Source organism: Hypanus sabinus, chromosome 5, assembly GCF_030144855.1.
Source record: "Hypanus sabinus isolate sHypSab1 chromosome 5, sHypSab1.hap1, whole genome shotgun sequence".
Lineage (NCBI taxonomy): Eukaryota > Metazoa > Chordata > Chondrichthyes > Myliobatiformes > Dasyatidae > Hypanus > Hypanus sabinus.
In genome coordinates this window covers 22,415,028-22,441,181 of record NC_082710.1, presented here as the reverse complement: position 1 = coordinate 22,441,181, position 26,154 = coordinate 22,415,028, and the positions used below count along the sequence as shown (strand labels likewise).

At 41.0% G+C, this 26,154-nt stretch overlaps 1 protein-coding gene across 1 annotated transcript in view; it reads right to left on the bottom strand.

Annotated features, from left to right (window-relative positions):
• Positions 1-26,154, bottom strand: part of wdr36 (WD repeat domain 36) — an 81,177-nt gene that overhangs the window by 38,781 nt on the left and 16,242 nt on the right. Inside the window, exons 3-10 of the mRNA XM_059969514.1 lie at positions 22,744-22,844; positions 11,496-11,613; positions 9,969-10,101; positions 8,192-8,246; positions 7,936-8,068; positions 3,340-3,515; positions 2,426-2,546; positions 1,726-1,791 (exon numbers count right to left, since the gene is read on the bottom strand). Of these exons, the coding sequence (XP_059825497.1) occupies positions 1,726-1,791; positions 2,426-2,546; positions 3,340-3,515; positions 7,936-8,068; positions 8,192-8,246; positions 9,969-10,101; positions 11,496-11,613; positions 22,744-22,844 (903 nt within the window). The remainder of the gene's footprint in view (positions 1-1,725; positions 1,792-2,425; positions 2,547-3,339; positions 3,516-7,935; positions 8,069-8,191; positions 8,247-9,968; positions 10,102-11,495; positions 11,614-22,743; positions 22,845-26,154) is intronic.

The window sequence follows — 26,154 nt, the reverse complement described above, 5'->3', positions numbered from 1 at the left end:
CAGTATAAGTAATCAAAACGCTTGGTTAAGATGGTACATTTCAAGGCATGTCTCAGAAGAGGGTAAAGAACTTGATGTTTGGGGAAAGAATGCAAGCTAAACAAAAACCTGCTAATGACTGAACAAAAGCATGCAGAGTTTTCAAATATAGCAAGCTTTGGGATTGCTTCGTTCCACTTCAATATTTAGTTGGCACAGCAAAATTGCTTCTTCTTTAATGCATTCTGGCTCTACAGAACATAGACAGGCCATAGGATCTTGGCTCAAAACTGTACTCTTTTCCACAGATGTTGCCTGGCCTGCCGAGTTCCTCCAGCATTTTGTGTGTGTTTTCACAGTAAATATCTGCATATCAACAATCTTCAAGTTTGTCCTAATAGAAGTTACTGAACTTTTATCTGAAAAATTATCTGTAGTTACTGAGAACTTGTCTCTCTCAGTAACTTCAAATATTCATTATTCAGCATTCGTCTTAAGTCAACAGGTTTTCTTTTTACATTTATTAATTTTGTATCAGCCTACAAGATCCTCAAGAAAATAGTAAATGTACATTTTTTCCAAGACTGTATCAAAACACTTTATTGATACATGTCTACTTATTAAAAAAAATCCTGGAATTCATTAAATGAAAACACGTTCCCCAAAAAAAATTCTTAACCTAAATTTTGTTTCCAAAATGTAAAACAGAGAGTAGAAAAATGTTAGTCATAACGTACCTAGATTTCCAAAAGGCAGTTAAGAAAATGTCATACAAATACTTTATAGAAAGTAGGGAGTCACATACAATGTTTAAGAGACCCTTGAACAGAATGTTAAGTAGCCAAGGCATAGAAGAATAGCGACCTTATACAGGTAAATGAGATCAATGTCTATCTAGGCAAATAGATTGGCATAGATGTGGTGGCTCCTTTCTGTGCTATACACCTCCATGACTCTTATGATTGTACAGGTCTTTGCACAACTAGACCTGGAGCAGTGTAGCAGGTATGGTCTCTGTGTCTAAGGGAGAATGTGATTCCATGGGATGATACAACAAATACTCAATTTAGTAATTTGGGAATAAGGCATTTATTTTATGCAGAGTGATTATTAAAGATGAGAGTAAAGAAGACTGATCTGTCTGGACAATGTAAATGTTCTGGTGATATCCCTTGGCTGGAGTCCTAAACTGGGGACTCAATCTCTGGATGAAGGATCAGATATTTAGGACTAATATATAGATGCTCAGTTATTGAATATTCTCAGCTGAAATTACAATCCAGGGATATGCAACTGGGTGAAAAATTGGTCAAAAAACCCCATTATTAACTGAAACTTCACAGCACTTCACAAAATTTACATCTTTGTCTCTCTCAGCAACTTAAAATAATCATTATTCAACATTCCTTTCAAATTACAGGTTTTCTTTTCATATTTATCAATTTTGTATCAGCTCATAGGATCCTCAAGAAAATAGCAAATGTACATTTTTTTCAACTATTTTTTCTTTGTCAACAAAGCATCTTTAGAACATTTCCCTAGCAGGAAAGATCATGAGACAAGGCAAGAGAAGGAAAAATTACTAACAATTCTAAGTTTAGATAACTTAAAATAAAATTTTAGAAAAATGTGAATTGGTCAGTAAAGTGAAGAGCATTTTACTGCTCTTTAATGAACTGATAGTCTGCTTTAATTATGCAGATGAAAGACAACTGTAATATAGTCACACCTTGCAACAATACTTACCTTGACCCAAACTCTTATTAGAACTTTCATGAATAGTGGAAAATGACAGTAAAGTTCCATCTTGTCCTATATTTAAGAACAAAAGTGAAATTTGTAGAAATATGCCCATATTTAAAAAGAAAATAAAGATTGAAAGGTTATAAAAGCCATTTACTCCACACAAAAGTACCAAGTACACTAGATTACAGTAGTGAACTCCTTATTACTGAGCTCAGTATGTCCAGTGTTCAGTATAGAATGAATTTTGGAATAACAATTGTCATCCAGTGCTTTCGGTTTGCAACAAAGCAACTACATTTACCACTGACCTCAAAATTCATCACAAGGAATAGCTTTCTCCTCTTTATGTCAGATGCCATATCACAGGCAACCAGTAGTTTATGGACACTGTGGCTAATCCTTTATTCTGTAGCTCGAAAAATCTTGCAATTATTCAGTTGGTTTGTTAATGACAAAAATAATCAATGCAAAATTGTTTCCAGTGAGTTTGCAATTACGAAGTGTTACAAATTTACTTAGAAAGGCATACTTTAAAGCAAAAGATAAAATTAAATCAATATTGCTATTTTGTGTGGTATTTCTAGCAGTTCTGGTTTATTCCATTCACATTATGAATATTTTGACAAAATGTATTTCAATTCTATAAAATGAAGATTTCCATAAAATCAAACTACACATGCAAGTGCAGGAAAATTCTTACCAGAGCTAAGAATGTTTTGCCCATCAGATCCATGATATTTTATTTTGGTTGGAGGGGCACTGTGTCCCATACGGTATCTTAAGATGCGACCGCCACCTCCTGGAGCATCAAAAATCCAGACCTGACCACAAAACAAAGCTTCATGTTTTTCTTACAAAAACAGCCTATGCTGAGCTTTTCCCCACCAAAAGTATTGTACCATCCTATTCTCTAGCTCAGCTGGCTACTGAAAGGAGACTGAATAGTTAACAACTAAGATATTCTTGTAAAATGTTTTTCCGTACCCAAGGCTCAGCATTTTCTCTAACACGTTGATAAAGTTTTAACTGTATCTGGCCATATATGCATTTCCTTTGAATACAAAATTGTTGGTTCTTGATTTATTTTGCTTGCAGTTCATCCCTGCCCAAAAGTTTCCACCCTTTTTGAAGGGCTGAGCTTCAATTTTGGGAATTTTCTGATGACTTAGAAACATAATAATGATCCAAAATTCAACTTAATTATAATTGACAATACACTTCATTATCCTAATCCCACATTCTCTCAACCTCTCAGGCCATGTTAAATCAAATCTCATGTACCCTCTCAGGTATGCCTAAATGCTCATATTTTTGTTTACAAAGTACAACACACAAGTCCATTCATTTAACGAGGATCATACTGACTCCCAGCAGAGCAATCCCTGCACTTTACTTTCTTCCACTCAAACTATTAATTCTCCTTTGATTCTCTTGCCATTTCCCTAAAATTATTGCACGCCAAAGTAAGTTCACATTATACCACAGTAGGTTTACAAATAGTTCTCATAGTTCTTCCATTCAACTAGATTATGGTTTTATATTGCCAGAATTATTACTTGTTTCCAAAAGGAATATTTTCTAAATCTGATGACAATAATAGCACAAGAACTATACCCGAATTGCATTGTCTTCACCAGTAGTAATGAGAAGTGGCTCGCCATGAACAAATGTTAGTCCTGAAACAGCTGTCGTGTGAGTTTCTCTCATTTGGCTAATCAGTTTCTTCTCCTCCAAATCCCATAGTCCAATGTGACCCACATGACTACCAACAGCCATCACCGGGAAACCATCTTTAAAAGTGAAACATATTTTAAAAAATGTTGTGATATATGAAGATTATTTTTACAGCAGTATGTACAAAATAGCCTACAAGACCCTAAGCTATCATATACAGGTATTCTTGAAAATATCATTAAGTGAACTGAACTGAAAAAACACAACTCACCAGTTTTAATAATAAAACTACAGTTCCATTCCAGAGCTCAATTAAAAGACATACGAATGTAAGTATTTAACGAGATTTATTTATAAGTCCTAATTTATAAACCCTGATATGCAATTCTAGTATCTCTTCCAATTATTTTGATCTGCCTCATTAAACTCAACTACATTTGCCTTCCTGACAATGTAATCTTAGATTTATTTTTTTAGGTCTGTAATACTTTGGGAGCAATGCATTTTGATCATAATTCTTCTATTGTCCAAGTCAAAGTCAAGTTTATTATAAGTGCGTGTATGCACAAGTGCAATGAAAAACTTACTTGTGGCAGTATCACAGGCACACAGCATAACAGAAGCAGCATTCGCAAGAAAAATATTAATTATACACAATTAGAACAAAAATAAAAGTATTATTGTGCATGGTGATCAAAGTGATGGTCATAGTGCTGCTGAACTCTAGTGAATAGGGTTTGCTGGTTGGTTTAAGAACCGAATAGTTGGAGAAATTGCTGCTTTTGAACTAGGTGGTGTGGGTCTTCAGGCTTCTATATTTCCTGCACAATGTAGCTGTGAGAAGGTGGTATGGCCCAGATAGTGGAGATCTTTGAGGGAGCACATGCTACAGATACTAACATTCAAATTGTTGTACCAGACTACAATGCAACCAGTCAGGATGCTTTCAGCAGTACACCTATAGAAACTCGTTACAGTGTTTGGTGATGAGAACCTCTGAAGTAAAGAAAAGATGCTGGTTCACCTTCCTTGTGATCGCATGAGCTGGGCCCAGGACTAGTCATTCAATATGCTAATACTGTTACATGACCTCAGCTTCGTACTGTGGGTGCCACTTTAGAAATGATTGGATGAGGCAGGACTATGACATCAGTATAGCAAGCTGCGACAGACTGCAAAGACCTTCAGAAGGGGGGAGGGGGGAGGGGGAGGGGGAGAGGGGAAGTTTGGACTGCAAGCTACTGGCAGTAGTTTGCTATGATATGGGTAAAGTCTGATACTTTTCCATGGCCAGAAGATTGCGTTGATCAATGGCACACCATGCACATTGAATGTGCGATTGTCAGTTCGGATGATTCATATGTGGATTTTGTTGAAGTATCCTGTGGAATCACTTTCAGTAACCCTTACCTGGATTCAGCTATGTTATGTGGTAACCACTTGTGCGAAGGGATATTCCTGTGACTGTCACCTTGTGATATTTCTACGTGGATTTTGGAACGACTCGACGGGTAAGACCTTCGACGACTTTTACCTCGGTTTACCCAGCATGAAATCTGTGGAATTCTTCATAATTGCTTTCTGTCTACAATTCAACATGGATTTACAAATCTCTTCCCTCATTTATTCCGTGGATTACTGGACCTTTTCTACTTTGCCATCTTAACCTTAAGACTTTGAGAACTGTTCCTAAGCTTGACTATTTGGAAGAGACACACACACGCACAACACTGTTAATTTCTGTCTATTTCATTTAAATTCTTATATTATGAGCAGATATTAATAAAGAGAGTGGTTTTAACATCAAAACCTGACTCAGTTTGTGATCTATTGCTGCTGGTACGTAACAACACTCAGGAATTTAAAAGAATTCTCTCCACTGCTGATCCCCTAATATTGACTGAAGCAGATTTACTCTCCTTCCCTTTCCTCAAGTCCACAATCAGTTCTCTAGCCCTACTGACATTGAGCAATGTTACCATTCATGCATGTGACCTATCTCATTCCTGTGCATTGACTCATCACCACCTGAATTCACCTAACAACGATGTTGGTGTCGGCAAACGTGTACACAAAATTGGGAGATGTACTTTTAGCCAAGTTATGTGTGTATAGAGAATAGAACAGGGTGCAGTGCATGCAGTCTTACGATACAACCCATGCTGATGGTCATTAAGGACGAGATATTGTTAGCAATCCTTGCTGACTCTGTTAATGAGGGAGGTACAGAGCTCCAGGTCTTGAAGCTTGATAATGATTTTGGATTGGATAACTGTGGTGTTGAATACCGAATTGTAGTCAATAAACAGCAGCTTGATGTAACTGTTGTCCAGATGGTCTAGAGCAGATTGAAGACCCACAGAAATCACACCTGCTGTTGACCTGATGAAGTGTATATAAATCATCAATTTCCACATTGATTACATCATCTCAAGAGCCATTTGATGTGTACTGTGGCTATCCTGGTGGAGTAACAAACATGCAAGTAAGTTTAACTTGTACATTAGTGAAGCAGCAACACATCCCAGCAGCAGCGGGGGAAGTAGCTGGTGGCCTCATCTTGTCGAGATCACATCTCTTTTGCCTTATTGCTTTGCTCCCAGTCAGTGTCATTATCGATAAACTGGTCCATGAATTGTGGGATCTAGTGCTGAGGAATTTTGTGGTGAGATTTCTCGCTGGCCTTTCCTCTTCTCCATGTGTCCTCAGATTCACCCAGAATGTGTTGCTCTGCCAATTCTCGAGCTCTTCATTATTAAGGCTCTTGCTGTCTGCACGAGCCACTTCACCAAACATACGTATGCTATGGAGGTTACTGGGCTATTTAAATCTATCAAACCAACTTCTGCTAGCTGCGAATGTTACCGACATATCTTCTTCTTCTTGAATATGATTGAAGATACTTCTTGCCTTTTCCATAATTATCAGTTGGCTTTAGGGGCATGTTTTCCTGTGTTTGGTCATCCACCCATATATTTAGTCTATTTTCCATCTTGTCAAGCAAATGGCTCCTTGAATGAGTCACCTTTGTTGATGATAACTTTGAAGTAGTTGTTGCAGAAGCTTTTATCTTGCTTGCATTGTTTTATAATTGTTCTGATTGTCAACATAGCCAATTTCATTATTTTATAATTGTTCTGATTGTCAAAGATGCACCAACATCAATCTGACACTCACCAGCTTGCAACGGCTGTATCGCTTGCAGTTTCACATCCATGCTAATGCTTTCCCTAGATATCTTAGATGTACTACCCTCACTGGAAGTTGCACGCCATTTTCCAAACATTATGGGTAAGAAAAAAATGGAATAAATTGGTGAGGGAACAAGAACATTCACACATGTGGGGCAGGCAAAGCATGAACTAATACATGATTGGCTGTGAGTGACTCACGGCATATGTAAAGCGCTCTCTTTGGCTGATTGAATGTTTACTGTAATGGCGGCTGCTCAAGCAGTTTTAAGTGTTCTTCAAAATGAAATTTTGTCTTTTTAAAAATTTCAATAAAGATTTGGATAACTGCATGCTAACAAATCAACGCCATGCGGGGTCTGAATGTAGATTCCTCATCCAAAATGAACACATGCGAAGATATCATTTTTCAAAAGAGCCACTTCTTCACATTTATGACAATATGCACCTTCCTCAATGATTTGATTTATGCTGCTGTGGTATCTGCATGAATGCATTGTTAAATAGCAATGGCTTTTATTGAGGTACAGCAATTGACATTTTTAGAGAATTCCTCACTCTCTCAGATTCTTCCAAATCTGGTCACCATGACTGCCTTTTACTGGATCATCAAATTCAGTCACGTGTTGTCATTTGATATGATCTAAATGTCTTGCTTAACCCTTTTTCCATTTTCTCCATTATAATATTCTGGACTTTATCACAAGATGCACTTTGAAATAATATGCTTCTTCAATAGATGTCCATATATGTATACTGAATATGAATATTGAATACTTCAATAGATGTCCAATACTGAAAACCATATATGCCATAATTATGATTATGACAATAAACTGGTTTAAGTTAATAGGAACTTATGGCAATTATCTGTTTATTTCAGAACAGTTGCAAGCCTAGTGAATAGCGATCCTTGTGACGCAGTTGCACCTGGGATTTCATTTGCCCCCACTACAATTAATCACTAGTATTTCTTACTGCCTCCTAAAAGGGCTGGTCATTATAGCACAAATCAAAAAAACTACATACTAAAGAATCAATTGTGACCCAATGAAAATTAATAAATCAAATGTTAATAAAATTGAGCGAAACTGGCACTTCAAAATCAGATAGAAGTGTACAAGTTTTGGTTTGGTTCCAAAACCAAATATTAGACAAAAGATGCTATTAATTTTCTAAATCGTCATCACATAACAATCAAGCTAGTCAAGGTAGTACAGAATATACTACCTTTACAGGTAGTACATTGTAGAAAGGTTTAATTCAACATATTACAGCCATGTTTTATGCTAAAACACAGCTTTCATTTCCATCTTAAGTAAATACCACTGATATAATTAATTACCTGTACGAAATGATATTGCTGTGACTGGTCCCCAGTCTTGTTGAAATTTCATTAATGTTTCATCGTATTTCAGATTATGGATGATTATCATACCAGATGTTAGGCCTACAGCAACTACATCTACTGCTGGGGCCTGGAAAATAGAACACAAGAGAAAATTCCAACAAATGTACTACCAATGCAACCATTTCACTAAAACATTAATCAAATGGAAATACAAACAATAATTAAGAAATTGCAACAGAAGAACACTGACCTGCTGAAGTACACATACACTTGATTTCCAACCTTGAAAAGTATATAGAAGTTTGCTAGAATTGGACCACACAAAAAAAAAGCAATCAATCACTGGAGAATTAACTAGAATCACTTTATTACTTAGTAAAGAAAGTAACTAATTTAAGACCTAACCACTTGATTATTGCAAATACATTAACAAATTTAACTAATTTTAAAGACTGCTTTCAGATATATTAATACACAAATTTTCCATGTTGGCATAAAAAATAACTCATCCATCTCAATAACATAGTCAAAGTAGCTAATGGTCAAGTCAAAAAAATCATTTGCCTGGCCGCAGCAGAGATTGTACATTGTGGTCACCTCTTTTCAACCTCTCACACAGACTGAAAAGCTGTACTCCCTCAGTTCGTAGATTATTATTCCTCTACAGTGAGCACCATTGCAAAGAAATACAGAAGGTTAGAAAGACCACAGAATGTGCTGTAGGTTGGGGTCTTCATTGCTAATCAGCAAAAGTAGCTTAATAGCATAACCAATAACTGAAGTGGTTAAATCCTGAACACCCTCAATTTCACACCCAATTTTTGGGCTGCTATGTTGCAAGAAAGTACAACAGTGTCAAATTAACTATATTCAGAACACAGATGCAATAGGTCAAAAATGGCCACTGGGAATTGCTGTTATCATCAGCAGAACTGCAGTCCACCACAAATTATCATTCAACCCATTGTACTCCTCATTCTAATATCATTATCAAATCAGGAAAGTATGTCCACCAGTTTCACAGCCTATTTCCAACCTTCTCATTTTGGTTACAGTTGTCTGTGAGATCTTTACAATGCTCGACTTTTATTTACATTTAAAAGTTAGTATCCCAGTAGTCTGAAATTCTCCATCTACACCTTCTTTCCAAGTATGTCAGCATAAAGCGTGTATGACAGTTAACACAACTGTATGACAGGAAACCTAATCGACCAGAGATGATGTCGATGGGATCAGCAGCACAGAAGCAGTAGGCAAAGGATGAATACAATAGCTTTATTGTTTGATGTTGGGCTGCAGAAATTTATTAAACATCTAACAACAGCACAGTAGAGACAGCAAGAAATCACAGGTAATCAATTATCATGTATAAATCATGTCAGGGTAAAATGTTGTCAAGGTATTTTGTGGAGCAGTTTTAAGACTGCAATAGTTCAAAAAAAAACATCTAGGTATAATACCATTTTTTGTTGGGCAAATAGAGATAAACAACATTATCCATGCCAGAGAACAAATTTGAAATGTGTCAAATCAGGAAAATGCATCATTTATTTCTCACTTTTAATCTTAACTTCTGCAAAAAGACTAGCCTCAATAAACAGCAGGTTTCCACCTAGATTCTATCACAAAGTAGGAGCTCAGTAATATTAAGTTGAAAGTATACCTTCCATTGGAAAACCAGTGATTAACTAATAATGGTGAAAACTGTTAGCACTGATGATAAACAATCATGTACATTAAAACTACAAAGGATTAAATTTGGACCTCACCTGATACCTCTTCACAAGAATTGCTTTATACCCTTTATTTTGTGTTGAACTTTAAGTGGAACATGAGTGTACATTGAAGCAAACTTTAATCTTTGGCACCACGGTCTTACCTTTCACCAGATATTCAGGAATGAAAAGGAAAAGTTGAATGATTCTTCTTTTGGTTTTAAGTGACTTTAGATTTATGAGGAAAACAACTTTAAACAGAAGTGTTTAATAAATAAACATTTTATAAAAGAAAATTAAAGTTGAACTAACTTGGATTTTATATTCCAAAGTTGAAGACTCCCTTGCTGGCTGCCAAGTAAAATTTTGTTGATATAGGTACTTGGATGCAAAAGGGCAGAAACTGCAAACGTGATTTTATCAAAGTTCAGTTGAAGATATTCTTCTGCAAACAAATTACACAGGGATAAACAAAAATATTGTACAACTTTAAGGAATACTTTAGTTCTCGTCAACTATTTTACAGTGACAAATGTAATCAAAACGATAGGACCTTGCACTACTAATAAGATTGTGGAACACTCTGACGCAGCGGTTTCAACAGGGCCAACTAAAGGTGTTTTTTTTAAATGTTTTTTTATGACCACAAGACCCAGCTGGGCTTTGAGAACTTAAAAAGTACAGCAGGTCTACTCCATCAGCAAGTTGCTCATTGGTGTTAAAACTGAAGGCACTGGACTTGGTGTGGGGCATGATGCTGCCTGCGACAGGGGCGCCAGTGTGCAAAGGCAGTGTGCAGTCTAACAGCAAGTGATCATCTTGGTTGCTTTTCTGTGATCACAAGACCCTGTTCGACATTATCGTGGATTGCTGCAAGTCTGATTCACTGGTTTATTGGCAAAAGGCAGGGGAGCTGCATGGCCTCTGTTGTGGTAAGGACTAGAGTTCAAGCTGTGATGTCATTGTTTTCAGCCACCCATGGGGAGGTGTTGGAGTGGGTGTGCTCCACCAGAGCGCCAGAGATGGCGTGGCGCAACGCCCATGATGGAGCCCCAGTGTTCACTAGGCAGAAGACAAGCCGTATAGTATTTGACTGCAGACTGCTGCAACAGTCATCGGCTCAGGGATTTGGGCTGTGTTTTTTGTGTGATTACTGTTATCTTGTATGTGCTATATGCACTTTGTGCTGTACATGAAGTTTTGCACTTTGGCCCCAGAATCACGCTGTTTCAGTTAGCTGTATTCATGTATGGTTGAATGACAATTGAACTTGAACTTGCTTGCTCAGACCATCGTACTGAAACAACTACTGATGATATCATAAAAATGATAAGGTTTCTCCTAGTTTGTTATGAAGTCCCAGGTTCCAGTCCTGCCGAAGGGTTTCAGCCTGAAACGTCAACTGTACTCTTTTTGTAGATGCTGCCTGGCCTACTGAGATCCTCCTACATTTTGTGTGTGTTGCTCAGGTTCAAATATTCACTTGGCTTAATTGAAGTGCAATACCCAGTATTTACGGTTATTATATATAATGCATCAATATCATAAGTAGGGAGCTCTGCATTCAAAAGCTGCCATCAATATAGAAGAACAAGTTGAGCAAGGATATTCTACAATAAATAAAAGTGTCCTATTTGCACAAACAAGGTGTCTAAAGGGAGAGGAATGGAACTCAAAACGACTCACAAAATTGAGATACAATGCAAGGAAACAAGAACTGAACACAAATTAGTGTTACATTTATTTTACACAGACTTACCTGGCGATCTCAATATTTCCAAATAAAATTCAGAGAATGTCAAAAATAGTGGCTAAAAGTTTATAATCTTACAAACTCACCCTCTGATTCCACATCCCAAATAATAAGCGTGTTATCGCGATCCACTGAGATCACATGATCACCAAAAGGCAACAAGAGGTGGACCTCTGCGTTATGGCCTTCATATGAATGCACAATCTGAAATGATTTGAAAATCAGTTAGATAATGGGGAAAATAAACAACAATTTCCTAAACTTAAAAAGAAATCAGGTATTGAAGCACGAGAAAACACATCATTCTTAATGATCAATGAGGAACCGAGTAAATTACAGATTCTCATTCAGCTAAAAATCACTTTTTTTACTGACAAAAATGTGTACTTTACTTAACAAATATTAATATTAAAATACATTTAGCATCAAATGAAAACTTATGACTCATGGGATAGGAGAATGCCAATTCCTTCACCCTACTTTTCCATTTTCCCAGTGTGTAAGCCTCCGTTAGTCTCAACAGACCATGGATTTGCACCTTGGAAGGTTTCCAAGTTTCCCTCCCCTCTCCACACCACCAATGTTGTCCAAGGGAAAGGCATTATTAGGACCCATACAGCTTGGCACCGGTGTCGTCGCAGAGCAAAGCGTGGTTAAGTGCCTTGCTCAAGGACACACACGCAGCCTCAGCCAAGGCTCGAACTAGCAACCTTCAGATAACTAGACGAACGCCTTAACCACTTGGCCATGCGCCAACACATTTTCCCAGTACTGCCACATAGCAAGGAAAACCTCTAACTCAGCTCCAAGTCCAGCTGCTGCTACAATTATCGTGGTATCTCTGGGACAGACTTAGTTTGTGTATCTTTTTGGCATTCCCTATCAGGATTGTATGAACAACAGGTATCTGGGTAAGGTATCAGAACAATGTTCACTCATAATGTCAACATTGGTAGTTGAAAAGCAAAACAAAAATCTGATATATAAACACTACGAATGCTCAGCAGGTCAGGTAGTAACCATGGACAGAGAAATAATGTTCATCTTTCAAGCCAGATGACTCATCAGAATGGATGGTCATTGATGTAAAACATTAGGCATTTCTTTCTTTCGTTATTCTACCAAATGTCCGAGTATCCCCTGCATTTTATTTCTACATAAAGAGTCAGGAGTTATTTTAACAGACTGTGCAATTCATTCGGGAGAAGAATGATAAAGGTGATACAAAGGATGAGTCAAATTTGACATCACAACAAAAATACATATACATATAAGTTTTACGTGCATATTTGGATTTCTGAAATGGAAATTTAATCTGCTGTCTTAAATCATGTCAGTATTCAGATTCTTCCATTACTCATCATCTTAATTGAACACAAAATAATTATTCCAATGCTGGTCTTTTAACAGACTCAAAAACTACCTCCAGTCCTGAACTTGTCATCAACATTTATTCAAATTCCCTCTTAACCCATCAAGTTGCCTCTTAAGCACATTAAATTTTACTTTGTAAAGAATCTCTAAGTACTGAAACAGGTTTAAATTAGAACTGATGTAATTTTAAGTTATAAAATTCCAGGTAATACGTAAGTAAATACTGAAGGTGGAGGAAGGTACTATATGATGAACTACTTTATTAATTAAAAAATTAAAGATGTCTTTACTTTTATACATCCATTAATTGTCAATTACATTGTTCCCTAGAATGGCAAGCAACATCAGAAATTAATTTAAATTAATTTTACAAACTAATCTACAATTTTTCTTTATTTTTCCCCATTGTAGAAGAGCAGATTATTATTTAAATGGTGAAAGATTGCAGCAAGCTGTTGTGCAGAGGGACTTGGGAGTGCTTGTGCATGAATCGCAAAAAGTTGGCTTGCAGGTATAACAGGTTATTAAGAAGACAAGTGGAATATTGGCCTTCATTGCTAGAGGGATTGAATTCAAGAACAGGGAGGGTCATGCTGCAACTATACAGGGTACTGGTGAGGCCACCACTAGAGTATTGTGTGCAGTTCTGTTCTCTATACTTGAGGAAGAATATACTGGCTTTGGAGACAGTGCAGAGGAGGTTCACCAGGTTAATTCCAGAGATGAAGGGGTTAACCTATGAGGCGCGATCGAGTCGCCTGGGACTATATTCTCTGGAATTCTGAAGAATAGAGGGAAGAACAGAAACATAAAAAATTTTGAAAGGGATAGATAAGATAGAAGTAGGAAAGTAGTTGGTGGGTAAGACTAGAACTAGGGGACCTCGCCTCAAAGTTCAGGGGAGAAGGTTTAGGACAAAGATGAGAAGAAACTGTTTTTCCCAAAGAGTGGTGAATCTGTGGAATTCTCTGCCCAGGGAAGCAGTTGAGGCTTCCTCACTAAATATATTTATGAAACAGTTAGATAGGTTTTTACAAAGTAAGGTGATTAAGGGTTATGGGGAAAAGGCAGGTAAATGCAACTGAGTTTACGAACAGATCAGCCATGATTATTGAATGGCAGGGCAGGCTTGATGGGCTGGATGGCATATTCCTGCTCCTATTTCTTATGTTCTTATATACATTTGCTTTTATTTAGAAGTACAAGGTGATATTTTTGCCCAGTTCACAAAGATTGTGGGTCTTGTTTTTTTTAAAAAAGACTGCTCCCAATAGACCCACCGACAAGCATATAACTTTCTTGTTAATCTATCAAGCTACCTTGGCCTACATTCCCCAAAACTGCAATGAACAATGTAACAAAGAAAGCAAGCTACATGACATTGCACAAAAGATGCCACAAAACAATGGAAATGACAATGTGACTCAGCAAACATAAATACGATCTACTAATAATCATTTTATAATGTGATTGATGTGGGAGTTCGGTAAACATTTAGCAGTTGAGTAAGAACTGTAAAGATCAAAAGTAAATAGTTTTACTCAATACATAAAAGAGGAATCAAACAAATAACCAAGCATTCTGTTTATGCCCAAGTATATGTAAACAATATGTTACACCCATATACACTCAATGGCCACTTTATTGTGTATAGTTGTGCACTTAATGCAGATATCTAATCTGCCAATCAATTCACAAAAGCATGCAGCTATGGTCAAGAGGTTCAGTTGTTGTTCAGACCAAACATCAGAATGGGGAAGAAATGTGATCCTAGTGCCTTTGACCACAGAATGATTGTTGGTGCCAGATCTCCTTGGATTTTCACGCACAACAGTCTCTAGAGTTTACAGAGATTGGTGCGAAATACAAAAAACATACAGTGAGCAGCAGTTGTCTGGGCAAAAGTACCTTGTTAATGAGTAAGGTTAGAGGAGAATGGCATAGCCTGGTTGAAACAGACGGGAAGTCAACAGTAATTGAAATAACCAAGTATTACAACAGCAGTATGCAGAAGACCACACCAGGTTCTGCATCTGTACCTAATAAAGCGGCCACTGAGTGTAGTTTAGGCCATGGATTAAGCTGTATTTCAGGTAGTGCATATGAAGTGAAATTTCAAATTTGCAGCTGCTTAAAATAATACCCACTTCAAAACTTCTTAACTCTTAAAAAGATTCTTCAATGAATAATCTCAAGTCTTTAGGCTTAGATGTACCTTATAACATTGAATATTGGATATTGGTATGAATTGCATTTACGTTAAAATACCGCCCTTACACATCTGGAGAAGAAGGATGTTTATGTGAGAATGCTGTTCTTGGACGACAGTTCAGATTCAACACCATAATTCCATCCAAGTTCGACAGAAAACTCAGAGACCTTGGCCTTGACCCTGCCTTGTGCAGCTGGATCCTGGACTTTGCCAACAGGTGGTAGGAGGGCTCTCTCACCTTCACTCCTCTGACTCTCAACACAGAAACCCCGCAGGGCTGTGTACTATACCCTCCTTTAACCCTGGTATGCCCATGACTGTGTTGCACCCACAGCTCTAATCTGCTAATTAAATTTGCCGATGACACTACATAGATTGGCCTAATCTCAGTCACAAAGTGGTCTACATTCCTCTGACACAATGGTGTCAAGAAAACAACCTCTTCCTCAACGTTGCAAAAACAAAGCTGGTTGTGGATTACAGGAGGAACAGAGACGGGCTAACCTCTATTGAAATTAATGGATCTGGGGTTCAGAGAGTAAAAAGCTTTAAGCTCCTCAGAAACCACATCACTGATGAACTTATATGGTCTGTACACACCAGATGTGTGGTGAAAAAGGCACAACAGCGTCTCTTTAACCTCAGACAGTTGAGGAAGTTTGGTATGGGCCCTCAAATCCTAAGAATTTTCTACAGGGGCACAACTGAGAGAATCCTGACTGCCTGCATCACCGCCTGATATGGGAACTGTACCTTCCTTAATCATAGGACTCTGCAGAGAATGGTGCGGACAGCCCGGCGCATCTGTAATTATGGACTTCCCATGATTCAGGAAATTTGCAAAGACAGGTGTGAAAAAAGGGCCCAAAGGATCACTGGGGACCCAAGCCATCCCAACCCAAATCTATTCCAGCTGTTACCATCTAGTAAACAGAACACAGAACTGTCTCATATAAAGCCAGGACCAACAGGCTCCAAGACAGTTTCTTCCACCAGGCCATCAAACTGATTAACTCATGCTGATTTGAGTGCATTTCTATGTTACATTGACTGTACTACTTATTATAAATTACTATGATTGCACATTTAGACTGAGACAAAACAAAGATTTTTACTCCTCATGTACATGAAGGATGTTAAGAAATAAAGTCAATTCAACTCAACACTGAAATTGATTTTTTTTCCCACTAGCTCAAAAACCAAGAGAGGTCCAGATACAATTGTTGCCACAATTAAACATACAGGAACATAAATGGTTTATCCAGCCCTTTTAAAGTGTTTTGTTCTTCACTTAATCATAAAACTGGCATGAATAGCAACCACGAGGAAATCTGCAGATGCTGGAAATTCAAACAACACACACAAAATGCTGGTGGAACACAGCAGGCCAGGCAGCATCTACAAGGAGAAGCACTGTTGACGTTTCGGGCCGAGACCCTTCATCAGGACTAACTGAAAGGAAAGATAGTAAGAGATTTGAAAGTAGCAGGGGGAGGGGAAAATGCGAAATGATAGAAGACCAGAGGGGGTGTGGTGAAGCTGAGAGCAGTAAAGGTGATTGGCAAAAGGGATACAGAGCTGGAGAAGGATCATTGGACAGGAGGCCTAGGGAGAAAGAAAGGGGGAGGGGAGCACCAGAGGGAGATGGAGAACAGGCAGAGTGATGGGCAGAAAGAGAGAAAAAAAGGAGGGGGGGGGGGGGAAAAACTAAATATATCAGGGATGGGGTAAGAAGGGGAGGAGGGGCATTAACGGAAGTTAGAGAAGTCAATGTTCATGCCATCAGGTTGGAGGCTACCCAGCCGGTACATAAGGTGTTGTTCCTCCAACCTGAGTGTGGCTTCATCTTGACAATAGAGGAGGCCATGGATAGACATATCAGAATGGGAATGGGACATGGAATTGAAATGTGTGGCCCTGGGAGATCCTGCTTTCTTTGGCGGACAGAGTGTAGGTGGTCAGCGAAATGATCTCCCAGTCTGCGCCGGGTCTTACCAATATATAAAAGGCCACACCGGGAGCACCAAACGCAGTATACCACACCAGCCGACTCACAGGTGACGTGTCGTCTCACCTGGAAGGACTGTCTGTCACCTGTCTGGTGAGGGAGAAAGTGTAAGGGCAGGTGTAGCTCTTGTTCCGCTTACAAGGAGACATCTTCCTTTTTTACATTTCTGCATACCTTGACACTGTTTTATTCCCCCCCCCCCCCCCGTTCAATCCCTTCCCACCTATGTTTGTGACACTTTTCACGTTTTGAATTTTTTCAATGATTTTAAGTTCCCTGGTCCCCACCGCCTTATTTTCACCATGAACGTCCAGTCCCTATATACCTCCATCCCCCACCAGGAAGTTCTCAAAGCTCTCTGCTTCTTTTTGGATTCCAGACCTAACCAGTTCCCCTCTATCACCACTCTCCTTCATCTAGCAGAATTAGTTCTTACTCTCAATAATTTCTCCTTTGGCTCCTCCCACTTCCTCCAAACCAAAGGTGTAGCCATGGGCACCCGCATGGGTCCCAGTTATGCGGGCCTTTTTGTTGGCTTTGTGGAACAGTCCATGTTCCAAGCCTATAAAGGTATCCGTCCCCCTCCTTTCCTTCGCTACATCGACGACTGCAGTAGCGCTGCCTCCTGCATGCACGCTGAGCTCGTTGACTTCATTAACTTTGCCTCCAACTTTCACCCTGCCCTCAAATTTACCTGGTCCATGTCTGACACCTCCCTCCCCTTTCTTGATCTTTCTGTCTCCATCTCTGGAGACGGCTTACTTCTGATATCTACTATAAGCCTACAGACTCTTACAGCTACCTGGACTATTCCTCTTCCCACCCTGTCTCTTGCAAAAATGCTATCCCCTTCTCACAATTCCTCCGTCTCTGCCGCATCTGCTCTCAGGATAAGGCTTTTCATCCAGGACAAAGGAGATGTCTTCCTTTTTTAAACAAAGGGGCTTCCCTTCTTCCACCATCAACTCTGCTCTCAAACGCTTCTCTCCCGTTTTCCACACATCTGCCCTCACCCCATCCACCCGCCACCCCACTCGGGATTGGGTTCCCCTTGTCTTCACCTACCACGCCACCAGCCTCCAGGTCCAATGTATAATTCTCTGTAACTTCTGCCACCTCCAAAGGGATCCCACTACTAAACACCTTTCCCTCCCGCCCTCCCTTTCTGCTTTCTGTAGAGATCGCTCCCTGCGTGACTTCCTTGTCCATTCATCCCCCTCATCCCTTCCCACCAATCTCCCTCCTGGCACTTATCCTTGTAAGCGGAACAAGTGCTACACCTGCCCTTACACTTCCTCTCTCACCACCATTCAGTACCCCAGACAGTCCTTCCAGGTGAGGCGACACTTCACCTGTGAGTCGGCTGGTGTGGTATACTGCATCTGGTGCTCCCGGTGTGGCCTTTTATATATTGATCAGACCCGATGCAGACTGGGAGACCATTTCGCTGAACACCTACACTCTGTCCGCCAGAGAAAGCAGGATCTCCCAGTGGCTACACATTTCAATTCCACATCCCATTCCCATTCTGATATGTCTATCCATGGTCTCCTCTACTGTCAAGATGAAGCCACACTCAGGTTGGAGGAACAACACCTTATATACTGGCTGGGTAGCCTCCAACCTGATGCCATGAACATTAATGCCGTTAATGCCCCTCCTCCCTTTCTTACCCCATCCGATACATTTAGCTTTCTCCCCCCTTTTTTTTTTCCTCTTTCTGCCCATCACTCTGCCTGTACTCCATCTCCCTCTGGTGCTCCCCTCCCCCTTTCTTTCTCCCTAGGCCTCCCATCCCACGATCCTTTCCCTTCTCCAGCTCTGTATCCCTTTTGCCAATCACCTTTCCGGCTCTCAGCTTCACCCCACCGCCTCCGGTCTTCTCCTATCATTTCGCATTTTCCCCTCCCCCTGCTACTTTCAAATCTCTTAATATCTTTCCTTTCAGTTAGTCCCGACAAAGGATCTCGGCCCGAAACATCTACAGTGCTTCTCCTCATAGATGCTACCTGGCCTGCTGTGTTCTACCAGCATTTTGTGTGTGTTGCATGAATAGCAACTGCTGGGATGCACTACACATTTCCATCCAATCAGAAACAAAACTCATTTTCCATCTCACTGTCTCCTATCCTTTACGCAATTATACCAACGACAACAATATCATTTGACAGCATTCTGTTTCAGTCTATATTGTATTTTATCAGTGTCTTTGGAAGTTGCATTAAAAATTAATCAATCCTGAGGTCTTTAAAGTATAGATCAACTCCATCAAATCGAATTTTCACCAACACATCTTTCTTCAGGGTATTGCACATCACCAATATTACAGTAATTGCCTCTGACCACAAAGCACAATTCTCTCCTGTTTTGCAATTATCCATCCTCTTGCAATTCTCGCATATCAGAAGAGGACTGAAGGATTGTGTTTTGAGATTCAGTTATACAAATCCTAGTTTTCCTCAATAACAAACACATTTTTAACCCTTAAGAGATGTCAACCAATTAAACACTCTTTTCTACTTATTTCTATCCTTCATTACTTAAGACAGTTTCATTATTTTACAATAAACTTACTGACAACACCATAGTCGTTGGCCGAATCAAAGGTGGTGACAAATCTGCATATAGGTGGGAGAGATTTCTGAATCTTCCCCCCACCCCATTTAGAAAGCAGTCTATACTTTTATTCCTTCTAGCAAAGTGCATGGCAATACACTTCAGGACTCTGTATTCCATTTAGCACTACTTTGCCCATTCTCCTAATCCATCCAAGTCCTTCTGCAACCTCCCTGCTTCTTGAACACTATCTGTGCCTCCACCTATCTTCGTATTGTCCGCAAACATGGCCACAAAACCATCAATTCTGTCATACAAATCACTGACATACAACAAAATAAAGCAATTCCAACACTGACCCCTCCGGAATACCACTAATCACTGGCAGCCAATCAGAAGAGGCTCCCTTTATCCCCACTCATTGTCTCCTGCCAATCAACCACTGCTTTATCCATGCTAGAATCACTTTTGTAATACCATGGAATCTTTTCTTGTTAAGTAGCCTCATGGGCGGCAGGTTGTCAAAGGCCTTCCAAAAGTTCAAGTACACAATATCCACCAATTCTCCTTTGTCTATCCTGCTTAGTATTTCCTCAAAGAATTCTAACAGATTTGTCAGGCAAGATTTTCCCTTAAAGAAGATATGCTGATTTTGTCCTATTTTACCATGTACTCCAAGTACCCCAAAACCTCATCCTTAATAATGGACTCCAACATCTTCTCAACCACTGAAGTCAGGCTAACTGGCCTATAATTCCCTTTCTTTCGCCTTCCTCCCTTCTTGAAGAGTGGCGTAACATTTGCAATTTTCCAGTCCTCAGGAACCATTCCAGAATCGAGTGCTTCTTGAAAGATTAATAATGCCTCTCCCTAGTAATGGCAACTGGACTTGCTTCTGCCCCAACACTCTTGAACTTCCAGTATACTGCTAGTGTCTTCCACAGTAAGAACTAATGCAAAATACTTATTCAGTTCATCCACCATTTCCTTGTCCCCCACTACTACCTCTCCAGCATCATTTTCCAGTGGTCTGATATCAACTATTACCTCTTTTTTCAGATATAGAGTGAAACTTTTAGTATTATCTTTGATACTGTTAGCTAGCTTGCCTTCACATTTCATTTTCCCCCCCTTATGACTTCTTTAGTTGCCTCCTATCAAGTTTTAAGTTCCCCAATCCTATAACTTCTCACTATAATGCCTCTCTCTGTAATAATAATGTTCTATTATAATGCCTCTCTCTGGCATTTATATTGGCTTTGACTTCCCTTGTCAGCCACTGTTGCATCATCCTACCTTCAAAATATTTCTTCTTCTTTGGGATGTATGTATCCTGCACCTTCTGAATTGCTCCCAGAAACTCTAGCCATTGCTGCTCTTGTCATCCTTTCTATTGTCCCCTACCAATCAACTTTGGCCAACTCTTCTCTCATGCCCCCATAATTCCCTATACTCCACTGCAATACTGAAACTTCAGCTTTTCCCTCTCAAATTGCAGGGTGAATTTTGTTATACTATGATCACTGTCCCCTTAGGGTTCATTTTGTTCACTACACAACAGCCAAACCAGAATTGCTGATCCCCTAGTGGGCTCAACCACAAGCTGCTCTAAGAAGCCATTATATAGGCATTCTACAAATGAACTCTCACAATCCAGAATCAACCTGATTTTTCCAATCTACCTGCCCCCCCCCCCCATGACTATTATAACATTGTACTTTTAACAAGCCTTTTCTATCTCCTTTTGTCATCCTGGCTACTGTTTGGGAGGCCTGTGTATAACTCCCATTAGGGAGATTTTTTAATACCCTTGCAGTTTCTTTACTCTACCCACAAGGATTCTACAACTTCTGATCCTATGTCACCTCTAAGGATTTTATTTTATTTTTTTTTACAACCAGAGTCACACCATCTCCTCTGACCACCTGCTGTCCTTTTAATACAATGTATATCCTTGGATGTTTACCTCCCAACTATAATCTTCTTTCAGCCATGACTCAGTGATGCCCATAAAGTCGTATCAGCCAATTTCTAACTGCGCTACTGGATCATCTACTTTATTCGGTATACTGCATGCATTCAAATATAAAACCTCCAATACTGTATCCAACACCCTTTTTAATTTTGTCCCCCTTTTACAAGGCAACTCATCCTACTAACTGCAATTTTGCCCTATCATCTACCTGCCCTTCCTGACAGTCTCACTACACACTGCCTCTGCTTGTAAACCCAACAGCCCTATCACTCTGGTTCCCAAACCCCTGTTTGAACCCTCCCCAACAGCTCCTACAAACCTGCCCGCAAGGATATTGGTGCCCCCACAATTCAGGTGTTATCTGTTCTTTTTGTACAGGTCACATCTTCCCCAGAAACTGAAAAACCTGCCCCCTGCATCAATTTCTCAACCACATATTGATCACGCTTTTCTTGCCTTCACTGGCGTGTGCACAAGCAACAATCCAGAGATTGCTACCTTGGAAGTCCTGTTTTTCAGCTTTCTACTTAGCTCCCTAAATTCTCTCTTCCAAAACCACCTACCTTTTTCTACCCATGTCATTGGTGACAATATATACCAAGACTTCTGATTGCTCGTGCTTCCCCTTCAGAATGTCATGGACTCGATCCAAGATTTCCCTGACTCTGGCAACTAGGAAGCAACATACCTTTCTGGTGTCTCTATCGAGTCCACACCTCTAACTATGGAATCCCCTATCATTACTGCAATCCTCTACTCTCCTCCCCTTGCCTCTGAGCCACAGTGCCAGAGATCCAGAAGATGCAGCTCCTCCCCGGCAGGTCGCACTACCCCCCCCCCCCTCAACTGTAACCAAAACAGTACACTTATTACTGAATTCTCAAAATTTATTGTTTATTATTTTTTTCCTCTTTTGCCTTTGCAGATTGTTGTCTTTTGCACATTGTTTGTCCATCCAGTTCACTGGTTCTATAGTTTTTCTTGGATTTACTGTTTTTGTCTACAAGGAAACAAATCACAGGGTTGTACATGGTGACATCTATGTACTTTGATAAGGAATTTACTTTCACTCACACTGAATAGATTCATGGAAAGAAATTAATGAAATTTAATTTTAGTTCTGATGTTTCAATACCAAAAATAACTTTATGATACCCTGGTACTTCTTAAAGATAATAGTTGAACCCAGTTAACAAACTTCAAACTCACATCTCTGTTTCTAGCAAACGCTTTCACGTGGTTGCTATGAGCTACAAATACAAGCATTCGGTCTGCTGCCAGACAGGTGATATCTTCAGGAAGTGGATTACCTAGAAAGAAAAATATAATGCTTAAGCTGGAATTTTATTAGTGTTAGCCTCTACTGATCAAAGAAATTCATTTCATTACACAAGACAACCTTACAGAAAACCATTTAAACTTATGCAAGTTATAATATTTAATAAAGAAAAATCGAGAATAGACTACCAACAGCTTGTATTTACATAGTGTTCATTACACAAAGCAAAACTCTTCAGGATGCTTTAGAGCATGGCAGGAATAAAATAAAATAGTCATTCATAACATATTGGGGCCCAATTTAATCATCCATCCCTATTTTCTAATCAATTGTTGAGACAGTTAGGCATCAACCACATTGACTCTTTAAAGACAAGATTCCACAGTTTCCAGTAAAATTTTACTAATTACATTTCAGGTTAATCAAAAAAATCTAAGCAAATACTGTAGGAGCTCATTTTACAGGTGATTCTATTTATTTTCCTGCTTCTTCTTCCCCATACTTCAATAGGTAACTTTTAAAAACTGTTCATCCAAAACACCCCGATTGTAACAAAGGACACGTCCAATCGGATTTTCCAAAGATACTGCCTCACTTGGCTGGGGGGGGGGGGGGTTATATCTTTGTATCAGGCTACAACTTGAAAGCGATTCCTCTCATATGTGGTATCGATATACTTACATATAACCTGGATGAAAATGTAGATGGGCGAGTTATTAAGTTTGCAGATGATACAAAGATTGGTGGTGTTATGGATAGTGTAGATAACTGGCAAAGAATACAGTGGGATTTAGATCAGCTGAAGATATAGGTAGAGAACTGGCAGACGGAGTTTAACCACAAAATGGAGGTGTTGCACCTTGGTAGCTCAAACGTAAAGAGATGGTGCACTGTTAAGGGCAAGATCCTTAATAATGTCAATGAACAGGGTAATCTTGGGGTCCAAGTTCACAGCTTGGGTGGTTAAGAAGGCATATAAAACTCCAGTTAAGCCACAGTTGGAGTACTGAATACAGTTCTGATCATCCCATTACAGGAAAGGTGTTGAAGCTTTAGGGAGAGCACAGAAGCTTACCAGAATGCTGTCAGAATTAGAGGGCATGTACTATAACTAGTGATTTGACAAACGTCTTACGTCTGTGGTGAGAAAGCTGTTGGAAAAGATTCTTAGAGATAGAATCTATGGGCATTTAGAGAATCATGGTCTGATCAGGGACAGTCAGCATGGTTTTATGAAGGGCAGATCATGTCTAACAAGCCTGATAGAGTTCTTTGAGGAGGTGACCAGGCATATAGATGAAGGTAGTGCATTGGATGTGATCTACATGGATTTTAGTAAAGCATATGACAAGGTACTGTGGCGCCCCATTTCCTAGCGTATCCAAACCGACTCACAATTAGATAGCCTACGGGGGTTTGCGAGCACAGAGCTTTGGAGCCTCTACGCCATGGGGAGCCGGTTGACAGAGGCTTAAAAGTGAGGCTGAAGTTTTCGAATAAAGTTTTTTCCTTCGACTGCAGTTACCGACTCCGTGTCGTAATTTTAGCGCTGCGTGTAGCACACCGCTACAATTGGTGACCCCGACGGTCCAAACGATTTTTGGACCAGAAATGACCGACGCCGCCTCTGTTCATGCGGTTTCGTTGAAACTGCCGGGTTTCTGGATACAGCGCCCGGACCTATGGTTCCAGCAAGCCGAAGCCCAATTCCACGTTCGCCAGATCACCTCAGAAGACACCCGCTACTACTACGTGGTGAGCTCCCTCGACCAGGACACAGCGGCCCAGGTTGCGGAGTTCGTACAGTCGCCCCCGGCAGACGGCAAGTACACGGAATTCAAAGCCCTGCTCCTCAGGACTTTCGGACTGTCACGGCGCGAGCGGGCTGCCCGTTTACTGCACCTGGATGGCTTGGGCGACAGACCTCCATCGGCTTTAATGAATGAGATGTTGTCTCTCGCCGACGAACACACACCCTGCCTCATGTTTGAGCAGGCATTCCTGGAGCAGCTGCCCGTGGACATCCGCCTGCTGCTGTCCGACGCGGATTTCAGTGACCCCCGGAAGGTGGCAGCCCGGGCAGACTTGCTGTGGGACGCCAAAAAGGTGAGCGGGGCGTCCATCGCACGGATCTCCCAGCCCCGCTCCCGGCAGCAAACCAGTCCAGGCCCGGCCGCAGAGCCCGCCAACCCCCGGCCCAATGAACACTGGTGCTTCTACCACCAGCGGTGGGGTGCAGAAGCCCGCCGTTGTCGCCCGCCCTGCGAGTTCCCGGGAAACGCCAGGGCCAGCCGGCACTGATGGCTACGGCGGCTGGCCATCGGGATAGCCTCCTGTATGTGTGGGATAGAAGGTCGGGACGCCGGTTTTAGGTCGATACTGGGGCTGAGATCAGCGTTTTACCTCCGACGAGTTACGACACCCGCAGCAGGGCACCGGGTCCCCCCCTGAGGGCCGTGAATGGCAGCACCGTAAGGACCTATGGCACCCGCCAGGTGCAGCTACTGTTCGGCTCCAGCCAGTTCACGTGGGACTTCACACTGGCCGCCGTAGCCCAACCGCTTCTGGGTGCGGATTTTTTGCGGGCTCACAGCCTGCTGGTCGACCTGCCCAGGAAGAGACTGGTACACGCCGAGACCTTTCAGACGTTCTCCCTGGGTGCAGCCCAGTTGCCGGCCCCTCACCTCGGCTCCATCACGCTGTCCGACAACAACTTCACCAGGGTCCTGGCGGAGTTCCCATCGGTTCTGGCACCGCAGTTCACAGCAGCCATGCCCAGGCACGGCGTACAGCACCACATCCTGACCCAGGGACCACCCCTCCATGCCCGTGCTCGGCGGCTTCCCCCGGACAAGCTCCGACTGGCGAAGGAGGAGTTCCAGAGGATGGAGGAATTGGGGATCATCCGGCGGTCCGACAGCCCATGGGCTTCCCCCCTGCACATGGTGCCCAAAGCGACGGGGGGCTGGAGACCGTGCGGCGACTACCGCAGGCTGAACGAGGCTACCACACCGGACCGCTACCCTGTGCCGCACATTCAGGACTTTGCGGCAAACCTGCACGGCACACGGATCTTCTCCAAGGTAGATCTCGTCCGGGGATACCATCAAATCCCGATGCATCCTGACGACGTCCCCAAAACGGCTCTCATCACCCCATTCGGCCTTTTCGAGTTCCTCCGCATGCCGTTCGGCCTGAAGAATGCCGCACAGACGTTCCAGCGGTTAATGGACGCGGTGGGACGGGACCTGGACTTCGCGTTCATCTATTTGGATGACATCCTCATAGCCAGCGGCAGTCGTCAGGAGCATCTGTCCCACCTCCGTCAACTCTGCGCCCGA